The sequence below is a fragment of the Aplidium turbinatum genome, chromosome 3 (assembly GCF_918807975.1).
Source record: "Aplidium turbinatum chromosome 3, kaAplTurb1.1, whole genome shotgun sequence".
Lineage (NCBI taxonomy): Eukaryota > Metazoa > Chordata > Ascidiacea > Aplousobranchia > Polyclinidae > Aplidium > Aplidium turbinatum.
In genome coordinates, this window is record NC_137474.1 from 15,714,294 (window position 1) to 15,733,388 (window position 19,095).

The 19,095-nt window shown below is 38.9% G+C and overlaps 1 protein-coding gene across 1 annotated transcript; it reads right to left on the reverse strand.

The window, feature by feature from the left end:
- Window positions 1-892: 892 nt before the first annotated feature.
- On the reverse strand, window positions 893-16,574 carry LOC145766890 (axin-1-like). The gene is made up of 11 exons (XM_082578590.1): window positions 16,316-16,574; window positions 12,307-12,603; window positions 8,755-8,869; window positions 8,010-8,207; window positions 7,632-7,762; window positions 5,773-5,902; window positions 5,275-5,446; window positions 4,734-4,821; window positions 3,773-4,202; window positions 3,304-3,371; window positions 893-2,691 (listed from the first exon to the last, which is right to left on the reverse strand). Exons 1-11 carry the CDS (start codon window positions 16,531-16,533, stop codon window positions 1,932-1,934), a joined length of 2,607 nt encoding a protein of 868 aa, XP_082434716.1. The 5' UTR covers window positions 16,534-16,574; the 3' UTR covers window positions 893-1,931.
- Window positions 16,575-19,095: the final 2,521 nt, after the last annotated feature.

Here is a 19,095-nt window from a genome sequence, read left to right on the forward strand (position 1 = left end):
TATTTCAAATTAGTTTTGTAGTAGTGCCTTTGCATAAAATATAATATGTTACACAGCTTTTGTATACTACAAATGGTCACGTAAGAAAGGTTGAGAACTCCTGTCGTGGAGGCTTTAAAATCCTACATAGGCCCAGTCACCAAAATTGAAAGCAATCTCGCTTGTTGTTACCTGTACAATATACATTACTCCATTCACTGAATGCTGCCAAACAAAGATATGCCTGGTAACACATTACAAGCGCACACTCTGCTTAGAGCAGCCACACATTTTGAATAGGATATTCAAGCTGTGCAAAGAGAACTACGTAATTCATCGATTTTGCAACAAGTTTTTCTGTACAGCTGGTTTGGTGTAAGCGTAAAGCATCCCAAAAACTTGTGTTGTGATTCTGTGTTATGGTGCAACACCCCAATTATTTCAGCTGGATTGTTAAGTGGTGAGAGCTCCGGAACGACACTCGAATGGGCGCCGGTTCGACACCGCTCAAGAGCATGCGCCTGTGTCTTTGACAGGACACTTAAAGACATGCCTAAATGTGGTCACGAATGGTTTCCTTGCCTTCCGTCCACTTGATCAAAATCTTCAATCACCGGGCGTAAGCCTGGATACGACAAACAAAAACCCCAATTATGCCTTTGATTGTAGCAGGCTGACGAATGGAACACGAGATCTGAAGTGATCACAGATTTCGTTGCTCAGTTCTAAGCAATGGGCAAGCAAAGGGATTGACCAATTTCTAAGCTAAACCTGTCAAGACATTTCAAAAACCAAAGTGGAGATCAGCCACCAAATGGAGCCGCGTTTCATTTGGACAAGTGTAGGAATTTCTATCCATAAAACTGTATGATGTCATCTGGCTAGTGCCATTGCCTCTACAATCATGCAGCAATAATAAACAAAAGTGTGAACATTTATTCAGATAGCGCGCAGCATTAAAATTTCGGTTAAAAAATATACTTCCTCAAACAACATGTACACTTGAAAACTGCCACTTGAAATCAGCCTTCTGCTAAAACCTTTCTTAATCTATTCATTATAATAACATCACATGATTATAATAAGCAACACAAACGCCCTTCGCATACGGTCACTTGGTGAATGCTTCAACTGCCCAGTCAACAAATCAGTTGTCTTTTTACATTGATTCAACGTTTGCAGAAGCTAAATCATTGTAAAAACAAAACTATTTTTTGTCTGAGGCGAAAACTAGTGCAAGAATTTTCAAAATTTCCAGATAGCAACGATGTCATTGTTTTACATCATTTCAACGTTTTCAAACATTGGAATGATGCAAAAGTGGCAACAACGTTTGCCAGCTGGGTTTAACAGATAGCAAAGCCAATTTTAATTTTAAATCAAATCATCGTCTAGGAACGTCAAAACAATGCAAAAGATAACCATTACTAATAACTATGCTTGTTGAGCGTTTGAATAAGCACCAACGAAGTAAAAGCAACCGCACAGAAACAAGCACTCGCCAACAAAAATAAATTTTTCGTATTAAACACATTACAGCAGTTTGCAGCATGAATTCCAAAGCACGTCGTCCACACGTGAACATGACGTAATGAAAAAAACAGAATAAAGCTGAAAATATTGAATCTTAAAATGACGTTTCTAGCACTAAAATGACGTCAAGCAAAAGAACAAACCGTGAAACTGCTTTGAATGATTTCGGATGCAAGATAAGGCATTTCGCATTCCCACCGGAAAAACAACCGCGTTTTGATGTTGAACAAGCATTAGATGACATCGGTTCAACATAAAAACGACGCAATAGTTTTGCGACAGGCAGCAGCTCGCGATGCCTTTGAGTGAAAAGTGTTGAAACGATAAAAACTTACAGCATGATAATGATGACGGTTAGTATCAAAAACTATACAAGAATGGTTAGGGGTAGTTAATGTCATCTGGCAGGTGCAAGGCACCTAGGCTGGACATGGCTCGATTTTAGCCAAGACAATGCCTTCCCAGTGAGGAAGGTGCTCATAGTCTTTGGAAACTTCAAAGTATACAGGACGTTGCAGTTCAATTGATTGTTGCTTGAAAAAATACTTGAAGTTTCCTTTTTTTGGCAGCGCGTTTTTGAATTGGCCAAGTGTAAGAGGATGGTGAAGAATTTTGATCCTATATGGCACTGCCTCGTGAGGCAAGAAGTAGACAACAGTGGTGGAATTTTCTGTCACTTGCTTCGGTTGTGCATTTGAAGCTGAAGAGTTATTGACGTTTGAGAGCGTAGCCGTCTCGGATGAGGAGTCAGTGTCGGAGCAAGATCTACGATCCTCCACTGGATTGGATGGTAGAACGTCAGAAGGATGTTGAGGTTGGCTGGTGGAAGAGGTAGTGTGAGACAATGGCATGTTGTGAGGAAGACCGTGTCCGGATGCAAGCGGCAAAGAGACAAGGGAGGAGTCTCCGATCTTCAATGACTCTAGTGCAGCAAAATCATCATAAGATTCGTCCGTCTCCTCCATCAATCTTCTTTTCACTTCTTCAATCGTGGTGCCGGCGTCCGGCTGGTCAATCGGAGGCATGGTAGGATCTTGAGCAAGAGGCTGCAACTTCCGGCTACTGGATCCGGACTGCAGGCCTGTGCTCCCAGCAGGATGAAGAAAAGGAACCGCTCCCTCGGAAGACGTCTCCATAAAAGGTGCTCCATTTCGATCCTTCTTTTGGACTTTTTTGATCCTGCAGAAGAAGAATTGACGCTTTAAAACAAATAGCACGACTTGGCGGAAGTAAACCAAGTATTAGTAATGCACCAAAGATAACGTTTAGGCTGAATGTTTCCGCTAGAGAATGGCAACTCCAGCCGGAGCTTCTGGCTTTTCGTAATATCTACTTTATACAATAAAAATATACTAAAGTTTTTTCATCTTCGTCAAATCATGGTAACCAAAAGCGGTATCATTCACACAGCATTTTGCAAGAATTTATTTGTTGCAGAACCGGTTATCGTTCATTAGCACTCTCCTGAAAAGGTGCTTTATGGCAATGCTTACGGTCCATTTAGGAGTAAGCTTTTGGCTATTGTTTTCAAGATGTTAAATATTTTTAATTGACTTTTTCGATCCATTTTCAATCTTACATTATACAGTTAAGACCAATGTTGCAGCCAACTTGTGTATTCTTGCATTGCTACAATACCACAATGATATACATTATAATATTAGATTTACCCAAGGTCATAAGCTTGACCACAGTCACCTCCGGCCATAAATTGAAAAAAATGGCCGGAACCGGAAGTTGGTTCATCACAACCAAGTACACAAAAAATATAGTAAAAATGTTTCTGCTCACTTGAGTTGTTGGCTTTGGGGCGTTTGGATCCAGGCATTTATCATTCGATTCTTATCCACAGGAATCACCTACAAAAGTGGAAAGTGTATTACATTACAAACTGCACAGTGCACTTGCACATGTGCCATGCTATCATTGAATAAAAAGGTTGCCAGGATAAACCGAATTTCATATGGGCACATTTTGTTTTCTTTTGATTCCCAGATGCAAAACTGCCTTAAAGTACCAAAGGCATCGACAAAGAATCAATAGTTAAAAGTCCAGCTAAAAAATCTATTTTAGAATACTTCACCTTGTCGATGGCTTTGAAAATTAAACGCCGATCAACTTTGAAAACTTACACGATCAGCAGAATAACGAACTCACCCAGCTTAAACTGAAATATCAGTGATACATAACTTGGCCATCAGATAAATGGTAAAAACTCTTTTATCTTTCTCTTGTTATTTTAATAAAACTTATAACTTACGGGAGTTTGAACATCCGGGACTTCATTCTGCGACATCCCCGGAGCAACTGCAATATTGGAGGGATTTCGGTAGGCAGGATTCTTTTGCCGCCCATAGAAAGCGTCATGGCTACAATGAGAAGGAGCTTGTCTTAATCTTTTTCCGGATGCTAAAGGAGGAGAATGTCGTCCTCCGGGACTAGAGATCACCCTCTGAAGATGGGTCTCCATCATCGCATCCAGATCCTCATCTTCACCTCTGATGGAGGATCCAGCTGCTGCGGATCCCGATGAAGCATTGGGTATCGGGATCACGCGGCTACGTTGAGGAGGTCCAAACTTTTGCCAGTGTCTGATCTTCTGCTCGTCCAGAACCTTGAGAAGCTTGAATCGAAGCTGTTCAAAGAAAACTCGAGGATTCTTGGTAGCAAGATCAGGAATATCTTTCATCCTAAAATTATTGAAAGTTCAATTATTGCACAAAGCAAGCACACAAGAGATATCAAGCCATAAAATCAGTCCTTTTTTACAATGTTTCTACGTATAAGGACTTTGAATCAATGTAAAAGGGGCTGGTTCAAAAGCTACTGTAGCTATTGCTTGAAGTTGTGTAAAAAAAGCGTCACAATTTCTTATTTTCCGTTTTGTTTTCAAAATTTTCAAGCTTTAATACGCTGCTAACTCAGTTCTTAATTCAACTGTTTCGTCGAAAATCGCTCAACCTAGTCGGATATCTCATTTCATTGGGTTGTACAAAACACCGCTAGTTGCTGACACAACTCGAACCGATCATTGTGTACAGATTTAGCCACTTTTAGCCATAGTACAGTCGACCATAGTCAATTATGCGGATAGAAATGGCAGAACAGAAATTCGTCTCCCGCTTAAGCCCAAAATCGTTCCGTTCCGAGGCGGGCCTAATAAGCGGGGACTACTGTATAACAAAGCACAACAGCAATGATGTTGGCAAAACTCGCAATACCTTGATGTTCTTGGAACGTGGTCCGTGCATTCCGGCAAAGCATTGGTTGGGTTTTTCTTCATGTGAGTCCGCATCATCCGCTTTTGACCTGGAAAAACAACAAGGATGATTATTAGCTTGATGGACAAAGGAGTCCGCAAATGTAAAACAAAATCACAACGAGAATCTATTTGAGAAATACAGCAATTTATCGTTAATTGATGATGAAAACTTCAACGATAAATTGCACTGTTCGTTGTTCGTCGTCAAAATTTCTTTTGTCAAATTCAGGTCGATGTGCGGTGAGTGAAGATTTAAAATTGAGGGAAGGGAAGCCAACCTTTGCGTTCACCTTTAGACATGTCATTAAGCGTCAAAGTGTCAAAACACGCAGCCGGGTGCTTTTAGAGGGTGTCCAACACGCAGTATTGCGAACGTCGTGTCAGGGCTCTCATCACTAAACTACGCAGAGCAAATCACAGAAGTAAATATTGTTTGGAAATTAAATGTTAAATGACATTAAACAAACGAAAAGGTCAATGAACACTTGCGAGGTATATACCTGTTCTGCTGGAGGAATAAGTCGCCATCGCATCCACACTGCTGTTGTCTGTGCATGACAAAGTATCCGATGTTGCATCCGATGACTTAGATGCTTGATCGCTGCCGATGGCGGATGCTGGAGGAACCCAGTAAGGGATGCCAGGAGTGAAGTAAGGAGAGGCATCACTGATCTGATGGAATCATCAAGGAGTTATGTTTTAAACCAAATAAAGTAGAAGTTACACATCCGTAGGTTATGAAACAGAGCTCCATTCGTGTAATGTTGTAATTTATACATAAGTTGAAATTGCAATTGATCAAAGTGTTTGTGTAGTAGAAACGGTTTGACAAATCAGCGGTTGGAAGGTTTAAGAATCAGATGCACATAAATAATCATGAAAATTTTCATATTTTGCCATGGTCACTGGTCAGTCATTGTGCAAAAAAGCTTCACGTTTCAAAAAAGTTGTCCAAAGTTTCACTGGCAGTGATGCAATGTTATATGCTAAGTCGTCACCTGATCATTAGAAGGTGTGAAGCTTGAAGAACTTCGCTCGAATGAAGCTTGGTTTGAGAACATAGCTCTGTGTATCGCGGTCTTAGCGAGGGAGTCAGGAGTCAACTGAGCATTAGCGACATGGGACGAACTGCAATCCAAATGTATGGGTTGAACCGCTTGTCAAAAAAACACATTTAAGGTAAAGAGAAGACGGAAGACAATCGAAATCGACAATCAAAATCCGAAAGTCACCAATCAGGGGAGGTAAAAGGATAGACATTCGGCCCCAGAGGCTCACACGACGACGAACGTCTTCCAACAAACAACTCATAAAAAACATTTCACAACGTAAGAAAATCTTTCAAGCAGAGTTATGCAATTACGCTGAAATTAGCATAACGATTGAATTTATCTACTTTCGCTATATTTTTCTTGCATCCACAGTTGCTGTAGATACGGTATGCTGTTATAGTCATTGTGCAAAAAAGCCTATAGTCATTATACACGCCGTATTATACAAATAACGTTTCATGCATTGTAAGCCTCACAAGCTACTGATTTCGCTTCTTTCATTGGAGTGCCGAATTATCGCATACTGTATAATAACTGGTATTTTCTTTTTCGCACATCAATGACGAGGCACAGATGATATACAAAAACTGTTTGAAAATTGTTTCCTTTTTTGACAGAATCAAGTTTCTGTAAAATTCACGCATTTTGGCATCATTGCCTTGTTCCTCGGGGAGAACATTGACGAAAACATTTGAAAAGGTTGAAGAAATGAAAAATCGGCATATTTAATCTCTTGAAACATTGCCTTTCATCAAGACAAACGTGTCTCAATGAAGGCTAAGTTTTTGTCATGCAAATGTAAGACAATATATAAATCAGTCTTTTTTACATTGATTTAACGTTAGCATACATGTTAGGTACGCTATGCAAATAACTGGTTTTGTTGGTTCATTTATTAAGACATTAAACGTTTCTTTGAAATCTTTTTTTGCGAAATTGTGACAATGGATTAGTAAAATAAGACTTTGCATAGGCGTTTCGAGAACAGACAATTGATTAGGAAATAAATCTAACTTCAAACAGATCAAAATATTCAATTGAACATTGTGCAAACAGTGTGTGATGTTGTTAAAAAGGTCCAATTATACCACTATCGCAGCCATAGATGAAAGTAAACGGTCTTAAAGTCAGTGTAACGAATCCTTCCGTGCTGAATATGTACTTGTTAAAATATGTGATTGCATGAAAGAGCAAAGGATGTAGAAGAATCACTCAATCGAATCAAATGTGCCGCTTGTTTACATATTAATCTACATTGACTTCCGCGTTGTATGTCCGCCAGGTCGACTGCAAGACAAAGCCACAATGATGGCAAATAAAAGGTGGCTCAGGGCATGGGATCAAACTTCGAGCCATTCACCACTTTCTTCTTGCTATCTTTAAATTTTGTACCACCAAAAAACTCTTACAACAAGTCATTATGATGACATAGCAAATGTTTGCAATCTACCAAGATGACAGCTTATTTCTGTCTGGTACAGTGGCGACTTGTGGTCCACACAGCGGTGTAGTAACCTAAAAGTTAGCAAAGAGGCTCAACACTTGCAGTAACGGTAAAAAAAGAGGTTTTAAAACTCTTGGTGGGACTCATCATTCTCAATGCGACGTACGCATTTATCATGGGTTATAGTCAAATTTTATCAACGTCACCTTTTGAGAGCTTAAAAACTGATGTATGCAGATTGCAGACTGCAGAGCCAAGGGGTAAGTGTAAAAAACACAGCGCGAATCTATCCTCAAGTCCGACTCATAATTACAAGAATGTTGGTCCAAACAGAGTAAAACAGAGTAGAAGCAAAGCAAACCTCGGCCTGTTGTTCGGCGGACTCCACACTCGATTCTCATCAAGCCTTGGGAGGTAAGGCTGGGAGGAGCCAGTCTGTAATTGTGTTGCATTTTGATCATTTGCTGACTCCATCGATGATGTTTCCACATTCTGTTTGGGAAAGAAATTTGGAAATCTGATAGCCAAAAAGCTGCAAAGCGACTGAATGCATTTGATGACATGTTTTAATCATTATAACTTCTCTTACAATTTGTGATTTTCAAACTACTGGCCGGCCTTCATGGGCTTAAAGATTAACTTGCAAAATACAGTGCAATTCATTTTATCTACATCTTCACCACGGGCTAAAAGCTCATAAATGATTATTACCTTTAAAAATGAAGCAACATTTGCTTACCCGAGGAGACTGCGACGAATTCGATTGGGGAGTGACAGTAGATGATAGTTTAGGACTAGAACCATCGGATTGAGTAGCATGCTTTGAAAATTCTGAACTTGCGAGGAAGCTTTTGTAAGAATTTGATTCCACATTGTGTTCAATTTCGTTTTGAGCTTGTAGAAATAACTCCGAATCCAGGTACCCACCGTTTTTAGCCTGAAACACATTATGTTGCTCTATTTGTCATGAAACATGAATAATTGAATAAGCTAGCTTCATTACCACATATGTAGACAATTGGACAACAAAACTTGAAATTGAAAATAAATTCAATATTATATAGAAATCAATTCCACAAACTCAACACATGAAAGTTCTCCACGAAGGAAAATCTTTCTTTTTACAATGATTTAACGTCAGCAGCGAGGATTTATTTTTGCATTTAGATTAAAAACAAACTGGTTACACAAGTGATATTCGATTCATGTTTTTATTTTAAGCAAGGTAGCCCATAAAATTTTCATGCGAGTAAAGTTACAGCTGGTGCTTTTTCACATTCTTTCATTTGACTATAAACAACCATTGATCAGTAACAATTTAAAGAAGGGCAAACCATCAACAAACCCCAATAAATGTGCTGATAAAAAGAACGTCTGAAGATTTCAACACCTAGTCAGATGTGTATACTTCAAACCAGTAATCGTAAGTTATTTACTAGGCTTCTGAACTGTATACCATAGTATCGAAGAACAACTGCACTTACAGCATCTTTGATTTTTTTGACTATGTATTGTCTGGTTGGATTTTTTATCACAGAGACACATTTTGAACCATTTAGTGCCAAGTACGTTTTGTAAATGATTGTTGCCAATTTCAATCTGAAACAACACAATCACCTTTAAATTAATTTTTAGAAGTGCAGTCCATTGCATTCGTATACTCAAGTAGCAATACAACTAATAAAAGAAATTCATCACTAACTTGCCTTACAACTATATTATATATACTGTACTCAATATAGATATTCAGGTTAACTAGAAAGAGAGTAAAGTATCATAACAAGTTACATAGGCTAATATCACATAACTGGCTCAGTGCGTACGCCTCTGAATCGGTAGGCATGGGTTCGATTCCCTTGTCAAATGTCGGCCCGGGTCATACCAAAGACATTTTAAAAATGGTACTGAATTTAATTCCTGCTTAGCACTGAGCAATGGAATGGATTCGGGTAATAATGTACTCAGTTGCGCCTCTATACGGCTGCATTGACACTGTCTGCTTTGTAAAGCGCTGAGGAGCAACGCATTCTGCAATTGATGCAGTACCGTACTATATAAAAACAAACATTATTATTATAAGCAATCATATTTGGGTTGGTTGAAAAATAAAATCAATTAATTGTATAATAACATTAACATGCAATAAAATGAAGTCTTTAACAGGTACAAATTTTTAAAGAAATCACAAAGTTTCACGACGATGCCAATCATGTCATTACAGTGGTACAGGTTGCAAAATAGATAAATAAGTACAGTCAACCCCGCTTAATCAGCCCACGTTTAATAGGACCACCCGCTTATTCGGACCATTTTGCACTGGTCCCGAATCCAAATCCATTTTTCTGTACAATTTTCCCCGCTTAAACGGACCACCCTCCGCCCTAAAATAGGCCTTTATGGTTAACGTTTTTTACTTTTTGTACATTTTTCTGTGAGGTGACTCGTCAAGAGTAGTTGATGGGCAACATGCTACGTTCTCGCTACGGAATGGCCCGTTTCGGTGAGTCCGATCCCTTAACGGGGGATTTTTTCATTTTTTTAAAAAAATTATCGGGTACCATAGCCTAATTATCATTGCCGTTTTAGGGTTAGGGGTTAGAGGTTAGGGGTTAGAGGTTAGGAACTCACCAAATCAGACTCACCGAATCGGACTCACCGAATAGTAGCAGACCCTTCTCGCTAAGCCATTTTAAAGTGAAGTAGGCTATAGATAAACAAACGCTTGTTGTCACGTCATAAGGTCAATTGTCATCTAATCAGAATTGCAGTAATTGTGATGCAGCACCGAATACTGTACTGTACAGAAGAATGAATGAATGCTTTTAGTGCTTGAATAAAAATGGCAGCAATAACTCGCGTAGATCGAACACTTAAAGAAAAAATAGAGATTCTTAACAAAATCAAAAACCAGCCTTCGGGAACGTCAGAGAGGAAGTTAGCCGAGATTGTTGGCCTACCAAAGTCAACATTAAGAAGGCTACGTGTATAGGAGAGGGAATTACATGATCTATGAGCAACGCATGAGAATAATGGTAGTGCAGCTACAGCTTCGCGTAAACGCCAACGAGGTGCGAAATCAGCAGACGTTGACGAAGCATTGGCAGAATGGTTTGACGCGGTATCGGCAAAAGGACAGGTAATTACTGGTCCGATACTGTTGTCAAAAGCATCTGAGTTCGCAGTCAAACTGGGTGATACGGAGTTCAAAGCTTCTGAAGGCTTTCTTTATCATTGGAAGAAGCGTCGTAGCATAGTCTACAAAAGGGCTTGTGGTTAAAAAGCAAGCGCAGATGTCAAAAGTGCCGAAAAGTGGATCGAGACAGAGCTACCACAGCTGCTGGAAGAGTATGAGGCAGATAACATCTATAATGCAGACGAAACAGGCCTTTATTACCGCGCAACACCAGATGGTTCGCTAGGTCATGCAAAAGACCAGCTCGCAGGTTCTAAAAAAGCTATGGACAGAGTCACAGTTCTATGTTGTGCCAACATGTCAGGAACAGACAAGCGAAAACTCCTAGTGAGAGGAAAGAGTAAAAAGCCCCGGTGTTTTAAGGGTATAGATACAGAGAAGCTTCCTGTGTCATACTGTGCAAATAAAAATGCGTGGATGACAGGTGAGTTGTTCACGAATTGGCTGAAGGAGTGGAATGCCTGTTTGGCACGAGAAAAAAGAAACGTTTTACTTTTGGTAGATAACTATACTGCCCATCCTCATGTGGAGCTGGCAATCATTAGGTTGCAGTTCTTGCCCCCTAACACAACCTCAATAATCCAGCCGATGGATCAGGGGGTTTGACAAGAAAGATCTCTTTAATGCAAACAACGAAACTTGTGCGATTTCTCTACGCCGGATTGCACCAAATCGATAAACAATTCTACTTTCGCTGTAGGGAATTCGTTGCGACCAGACGGAGTGGTACAAAGTCGATCGTTGAAGCGGTTTCAATTATCCGATTTCATATATATATATACATTTTGAAACCGGTTAGGCTTCACAACCGGTTAATCTATATTTGGTATTCTATTTTGCCCATCTCTAACCAAGTGTAGACAAATATTTATTGAAATAATGGTACATCTAAAGAGGAAAAAATATACACATTTAAAGAAAAATGCAACAAAAAGTATAAATAAACAAAATGTATATACTCCTATTTTTCAATATGGTACACTACATATCTTCTCTTGTGCACTTGACTGCATGAAGCACATGTGGTGTCTGATGACATGTTTCTCCCAACAAGTGCGCAATTTTGCCTTCAGAGCCGTAATGGTAGAATGATTTGAAGAACAGGCTTCACTCTCCAAGATACTCCGTATTGCAAAGTCCATTAGGTTTAGACGAGGAGAGGATGAAGGACATAATTGCTTTGGCCAAAACCCTGATCCTGGACAAGATTCATTATGTGGGACTTACTCATAGCCCCATCTTGTTTGAGTTATTCTGTCTTCTCCAAATGTTGTTTTGATTCAGGGAATCAATTTCTCCTTCAACATTTTCAAATAAACATGTTGATTAACTTTTACTCCTTCCTCAATGAAGAAGAGGGGAATCTTTTCACCAGTTGAATTTACCCCGCCCCAAACCATCACAGAGGCTGGTTTCTGTCTCCGAAACATCAGCCTTTCATTAAGTGGGATATCTTCTTTATTCTTTGCATAAATATAATCATTCTGATGACCATGCAGTATGCACATCCTGGACAGTGAATAACTATGTGTGTCCAAAAAAGTGATGGCTGCATGCCTCATGCAGTCAAGTGCACAACAGACTAACTAAGGCGTTTGGTGAAGGCAAAGGGAGGATATACATTGAAAATAAGAGTATATACATTTTGTGTATTTATATTATTTGTTGTATTTTTCTTTATATGTGCAAATTTGTTCTTGTTTAGATGTACTGCTATTTCAGTAAATACTTGTTTACACTTGGTTTGATCACTCTGTAAATCACAGCTCATGAAAACTATGTTAGACATTCTGTCATGAACATCAGAATGTAATTTACTTTGACAAATAAAATTACACCATACTTTTGTGCAGATTTTTGTTCAGATGAGTGATTTGATTTACTGGACAGGGATCCTGTTGTTGATGATGCGGCAGATGAATTCCCACTGCTTCTTGGTCGGTCAAAGTCTCGAAACCCTTTCATAGCCAGCCAACACTCAATGATACTTTCTTGATTTAGTTTCACCAGAAAAGCTGTGAAAGCTGTTATGCCCTCACTGTCATCAAGCATATTGAATAGAGATAGTTTCCACCGTTCATGAGCAGGAAGAGGCGAAGCACTCCCTTCAGGTTCATAACCTAAATCAATATCTGTCCGTCTGCAAAAAAAAAAATTACACAAAATGAAAAAGGTTTACCTTTAAATGTGCAGATAGACTATGCAGTGGAATACTATTTATTGGAAATCGGATGTAATTGCAAGTTATAAAAGCTCAAAATTAAGGATGTGCCGATTAATCGGAATCAGCACTCAGCAGGTATCGGCAATTTTTGGACTCAAATCAGCATCGGAATCTTTCTGATTCTTTATCAAAGTGTCCCAAGTTTCTAGTTTCCTAATTAATAAGAAATTGCTGACTTTTTATCAAAGTTTCCTAATCAAAAGTAGCGCAAGCGTGTGGAAATACTGATCGAAGAACAGCTTTTTTGAACAACCGCATCAGCGTCAACGAGCATTCGGAGAGCGGTAGTCTAAATTAGGACGATTGTCCGCCATTTTGTAAACTCTTGTTTAGTAGGCACCAGATCAAAATACTTTTTTTTCTTTGAAATGACAAAAAATGTTCAAAGAGAAAATCAGACCAGCAGGGTTTGATCTTAGCACTGGTCCTCTGGTCAATGTCCAGTGCGAGTTCCCCGCGGACCAGTACGAATCGTTTCGCACTGGTCCGACTGTCCAGTGCAAAAATATCATCGTATTATGTCGTTTGATCGTTCAGAGTGCGTGGTTCTCATTTGCGCTTCTCTTCAAACAACAAAACACATGATCTGTGCGCGTTAAACCGTAAGAAAAAGGCAATCGTAACATCACGTGTTAAATCGTAAGAAAAAACAATCGCAACATCACGTGACGGTGTTAAATCGTAAGAAAAGGGGTAATCACAACAACACGTGAGCTTTGGTAGCCTAGTACAGTTCTCAAGAGATTTGATGCATAAAAATGTTAAGATTGTGCTAGAGAGCAAGTGAGTGATGAGGCATCAACGTAACGTTGGTCATGTAACAGATCTTCTGACCATCCAGCTACAGTCAGCAGAAATAAAAGATTTCGACTCCAAACCTGCCATACATCCATGGCTGGCAAACGATTCATCTGTGAGGTCAAGAACGCCTGACACTGGCTATGTGTTTACAAGGCCAGACAAACACACATCAGATTCTGATTATGACCCCGTATTATAATCGTCCCGTCATTAAATTCCAATTATGACCCATCATCGGATTTAGAAATTGAAGAAGAGCCCCAAGTAGATTGAAGACTCAACGTAGATTGAATGTCTTGCCTAGATAAACTGTTGTTATTGCCATTGTATATTTCAATGTTATTGCCACCATTCATTATTGTCGTTTTAAGGTTGTTTTCCCTGGGTTGGCCTCGTGCTTCCCTCGACAATCTTGTTTTTATCAGTAAACAGGACGGACCAGTGCGATCTCGTGCAGACCAGTGCAAATGGTGAGCCACTGGTCCGGTTGGCCAGTGCGAAAAAAAGTTAAGGTTGAACCCTGGACCAGATAAAATATAAAAGTTGAATGATTACACAACGGTTAGAAGTTAAAGAAGAAATGGATTAAATATTACAAAAAAATACATAATAGTTATTATTTTAGTGCCGCTTGCAGTATGCGAGGCGCTAAAAGCAAGAAAAGAAAAAGCGAGTGAGTATAAACTGCAAAGAAAATGCGAGCAACTGTCTGAAAGATTCAAAACGCTTTTGAACTAGTGTTCTTTTCATTACTCGGGGTAACCGCAGAAGATTTGCCTCTTTAATTAAAACCATAGTTTGCAATTCGCCATAAAATTGAACTCTTTTAGACATTTCAAAGGCAGCAACTTGTAACAAAATTGCAACCACTTGTAGAGCGCCAACTAAAAGCAGCTTTAATCATTTCACTAAAGAATCGGCATCGGAATCGGTATCGGCAAAAATTTTGTAATCAGCAAAGGATGCAACCTAGTTCGTAACCTGAACAGTTTACAGTTTGTACCCTCAGTTCGTACCCTGAAAAGATCGAGAGAAAAAATTAAAAAACGCGGAAGTTGCTGATCACAGTTTCCGCAAACATTTTTAAATTTTCCCCCTGAAAAGATCGAGAGAAAGATAGCTTTAAGCCAAAGTCGCTAATCGCAGTTTCCGCTAACCCTAACTGATCGCAGTTTCCGCAAACATTTTTCTGCACTTTCCACCCGGCTTTCCGCTAACCCTAACCATAGACTAATCTATGCTCTAGTCCCAACCCTCGCTGATTGCAGTTTTCGCAAACATTTTTCCGTAGTTGCCGCTAACCCTTACTCTAACCTTAGAGTAATCTATGCTCTAACCTTAACTGATCGCAGTTTCCGCAAACATTTTTCCGCAGTTTTCGCTAACCCAAGCCTTAAAGCAGCCTGCGGCCATCGCGGCCATGGCCGCTAAGTAGTGCTTGAATGGCCGCCGGTGCTACCTCCTCCGTCGGCCAAGTTTGGCCGCCGGTTTCTTCTAGCCAATTATTTAATTTCTCAATAGAATGATCGTGGATTAAATGTCGAAAATATGTAGTATCAAAGAGTGACGCAGAATCAGGTCAGCGCATCATAGTCACTGCTGTTGTATTGAATATATCCAGCTGCGATCACCAGCGTTGTAAGTTTTGTTTGCAATTCCCGATGTTTATTTTAACAAAGTGTTAATCCGAAGTGCTAATTTACATCGGCTGGCAATATTGTCGTTTTTATATCGATTCAATATTGTCGGATATTGAATCGTTGTTAAAAAGGAGAACTGGGTTAGTTGACATCCGTGGGTAAAACACGTGTCTTCATGTTCATAGTTGAGAACGCTGTGGGTTAGTGACTTCACACCCTCAATGGTGACATCATAACGGAATAAATGGTCAGGTTTTATGAAAGGCGGTATGCAGTTGAAACAGTTTACTGAGCTGCGAGCAGTTAAAACAATTTAGAGTCGTTAGATGGTCCGCAATACCAGATTACAATCCTGATAAAGCATTTAATGCGTGGTACAACGATTCTATTGCAGGACGTCGCCCAGACTTCAACAACGCTAAGTGATCGTTTTAACATTGTTGCAAGTTTAATGCTATTTACTTGTGCTATCGTTATTGTATTTTGGCCTCCAAGCACGCAGATTTGGCCGCCGAGAAGGAGCTCTCGGTAGGCCACGATGGCTGCCGGAAAAAAACACGAGTTTTAAGGCCTGCTAACCCTTACCCTAACTATAGAGTAATCTATGCTCTCTAACCCTAGCTGATTGCAGTTTCTGCAAACATTTTTCCACAGTTTCCGCTTACCCTAACTCTAACCATCGAGTAATCTATGCTCTCTAACCCTAACTGATCGCAGTTTCCGCAAATATTTTTCCACAGTTTCCGCTAACCCTAACCCTCGAGTTGTTTGCGGAAACTCTGATCAGCGACTTCGGCTTTGTGCAATTAAACTGCAATCAGCGACTTCGGCTTTTTTAAATTTTTTCACTTGATCTTTTCAAGGTACGAACTGACGGTACGAATTGTTTATGATACGAATTAGGTTGCATCCATCAGCACATCCCTACTCAAAATTAGTACAAATAATGTTATTCACACATAGGCCAAAACAGAAGACCTTTAATAAGACCAATAACAACATTCATGCTGCTGCAAAAAAAAAAACACATGGAAATGCTATAAGTTGTGTCCTTGTGGAAGATATCTCACATTGTGTAAGGATATGTTAATTGCGTACCAATGCCATGTCATGATTTTCATCAGAAATAGAGAATAAAAACTATGAACTTTACAATGTGTCATTTCATAAATAAGTAGTTAACGTACCTAGGAGTTGCGGTGGAAAGTTCCGATTTTCCACTAACACTGCTGTGAGATGACCGTCCACTAACAGATGCAACATCATGTTCTTCACCAATTACTGGAGGTCGTGCAGTGACATTTCCAGTATTTTTAGTAAAGTTATGTCCCAACATATAGGACTGGACTATATCTCGCCCCATCTTTTCTTGGCCTTTAGAGCCATAATGTATGCAAGGGTGCATACTTTTCGAAAAACTAACGCTTTCTTTTCTTAAATACTTGGAGTATCATCATACTGAAAAAATAAAATCCTCATTATAATATTATGTTTATCCACCTGAGCAATATGCAAATGCACTGTCTAAGAAAATAAGATTTAAACAGTATACAAGTATACTGTATAATATATTTCTTAACAATCGTTATGCATAGATTTATAGTTGAAATTGAAACTAAAATAGCCCATTAGTTGTTAATACATAGGCTACAGAAAGCATGAGGTGAGGGGCCTATCACCATATTGGATGTTGGCACCGAGGGCCCAAGTGGTGAAGTTACGGCCCTGTGGCTGCGCACATGGAACCTCTGTCTTTTTATTTTATCACCAGGCTGACAATGTTTTAAAACTTCATCGAAGAAGTGGTCGAGAGTAGCCAGTTTTCAGAATCATTATACTAAAACATGCAGACTCTGCAGGTACGCAAGCTAGCTTTACCCAAAATCTCAACCTATTGCTTGATGCATTACCGTACATCTAGGCAACAGGACCAGTTTGTAGTGGTTGCAGGTTGATAACAAAATCAATTATGATTTATTTTCAAATATCTTTCATTTATCTGCATTCAATCGTCATTCTTAATTTATCTATTGCATTCACGAAATCTAAATGACTAAATAAACCTACACCAATAAATTAAACTTTGCAGTCAAACAAGCATTCCCTGAACTCACTCCCAATAATTTCACATTTCATCATTCACATTCGCAAACACGAAGCAGCACGGCGGTTTGGCTTTGATGCTTTGATGTAGGCTATACTTTTTTTCTTTTTTTCAATAGATTAGTCGGATTTGGCAGTAGAGAGCATTTAGTCAATAATTTAACATGAAAAAAACAACTCCATATCATTTTTAGACGTCTTAGTTATTCGTCACAATGCTACACACACGTTGACCACTACAATTTTTAAAAAACCCAGACACACTGACTCTATTTCAACTTAATAACAATTTGCACTCAATATCAACCAGAAGCAACAATCACTTTTTCCTCCCCTACTTCTCCAAAAGCTTGACTCAACAATCCATTCAGTTCAGTGGAGTTAAAGTGTGGAACCATCTCCCGAAAACCATCCTTGAAATTGAAACCTTTTCAATATTTTGCAGTAACTTGAAAAAGCACTTGCGTTTTGAAAATTAACCTCTAACAACCTATGCTGTAACTCTTTAATTATCTGACTGTATTATTGATTGTTGAACCATATCCTGGTATAGCATGCCTTTCCAAATGCCACTTTTATAAATTTATCCTACATATCATATATTACTATATTATACATTAACATATCTTACTATACGTATATCTTATATATTACACCCGACCGGATAAGGATAATGATTAGCCTACTATCTTTACTCTTCCATGAATAAGCTACTATACCATTTTGTATAATTTAATATTTGCCAGATAAGAATATATCACTATGTTACTACCAGCTTGCATCCAACTACTCCCTGATTATTATAAGCTATTGTGTTCGTTCAGAGGATCGCTTGACTTTTCGTAAGATTATTATTTAGGTTGGTTTGGAAAAGATGCTTGAAACAACTCAGACACTACATCCTTCATCGGCACTACCAAAGAATCTCCACCTCTCATTAGCGATACCAAAAACACTCCATCCCTCATTGACGCTATAAAAGATGATTCAACTCTTATTAGAAATACCAAAAACACGCTGCTATATCATCATGCTTCTTATGCTCTTACATGCGCAGGAAATTAATTTAAAAAACAAAGCTTTTTTAACTATTTTATCTTGATAATGAGCTGCCATATTATGTATTTGTTCTGCAATATATAGGCTACTTAATATCGTTGCTGCGAACACTTTATTTCTGTATGAAATCTGTAAATAGTCCTTGTTTTGATAGTCCGTTACGTAATTTCAATATGTGTGTGTAACCAGAGATGGGCGTGATCTTGATCTTGAAGATCACTATTTTTTTGGTGATCTTGATCTTGATCTAAGATCACTTTTTTTTGTGTGATCTTGATCTTGAAGAACAATAAGATCAAGATCACTTTAAAATTGAAGTTTAGGGTACTTACAAGATAGAGGCATTTTTTTAGAACTCGTACTGTACAAAGTAGCTAGTGGCAACTACTAACATTAAGCCACTGTTGATATGATATGTGTCCAACAAAAGACGATTTAAAGTCTCCATCTGATCTGGTCAGTATTGCCATTTCAAAATTGAAAGTGTTGGTCATAATAAACAAGTCAACTTCCGTGTACTTCATGTTGACGTATAATAAAAATGATTTAACTTTGTTCACAATTTCCATGTGTTAATTTTAAAGAAATGTTTGCTTTCTTTGACCCAATTTTAGATGTTTCAAAAGTCTAGAATGGCGGTGTTAAAAAATCTGGACTCTAGCCGACTTTGGTCATGTAAAGTGGTTTATTGCAGCAAATCAACCAGACCAAGACTTGTTTAGTGTTTGAGTATGGAGGGGTTTGTCTGACCGCAAACCTCTGAACTTTTTTGATAGCAGACAACAGTATCAAGGTTGCCAGATGG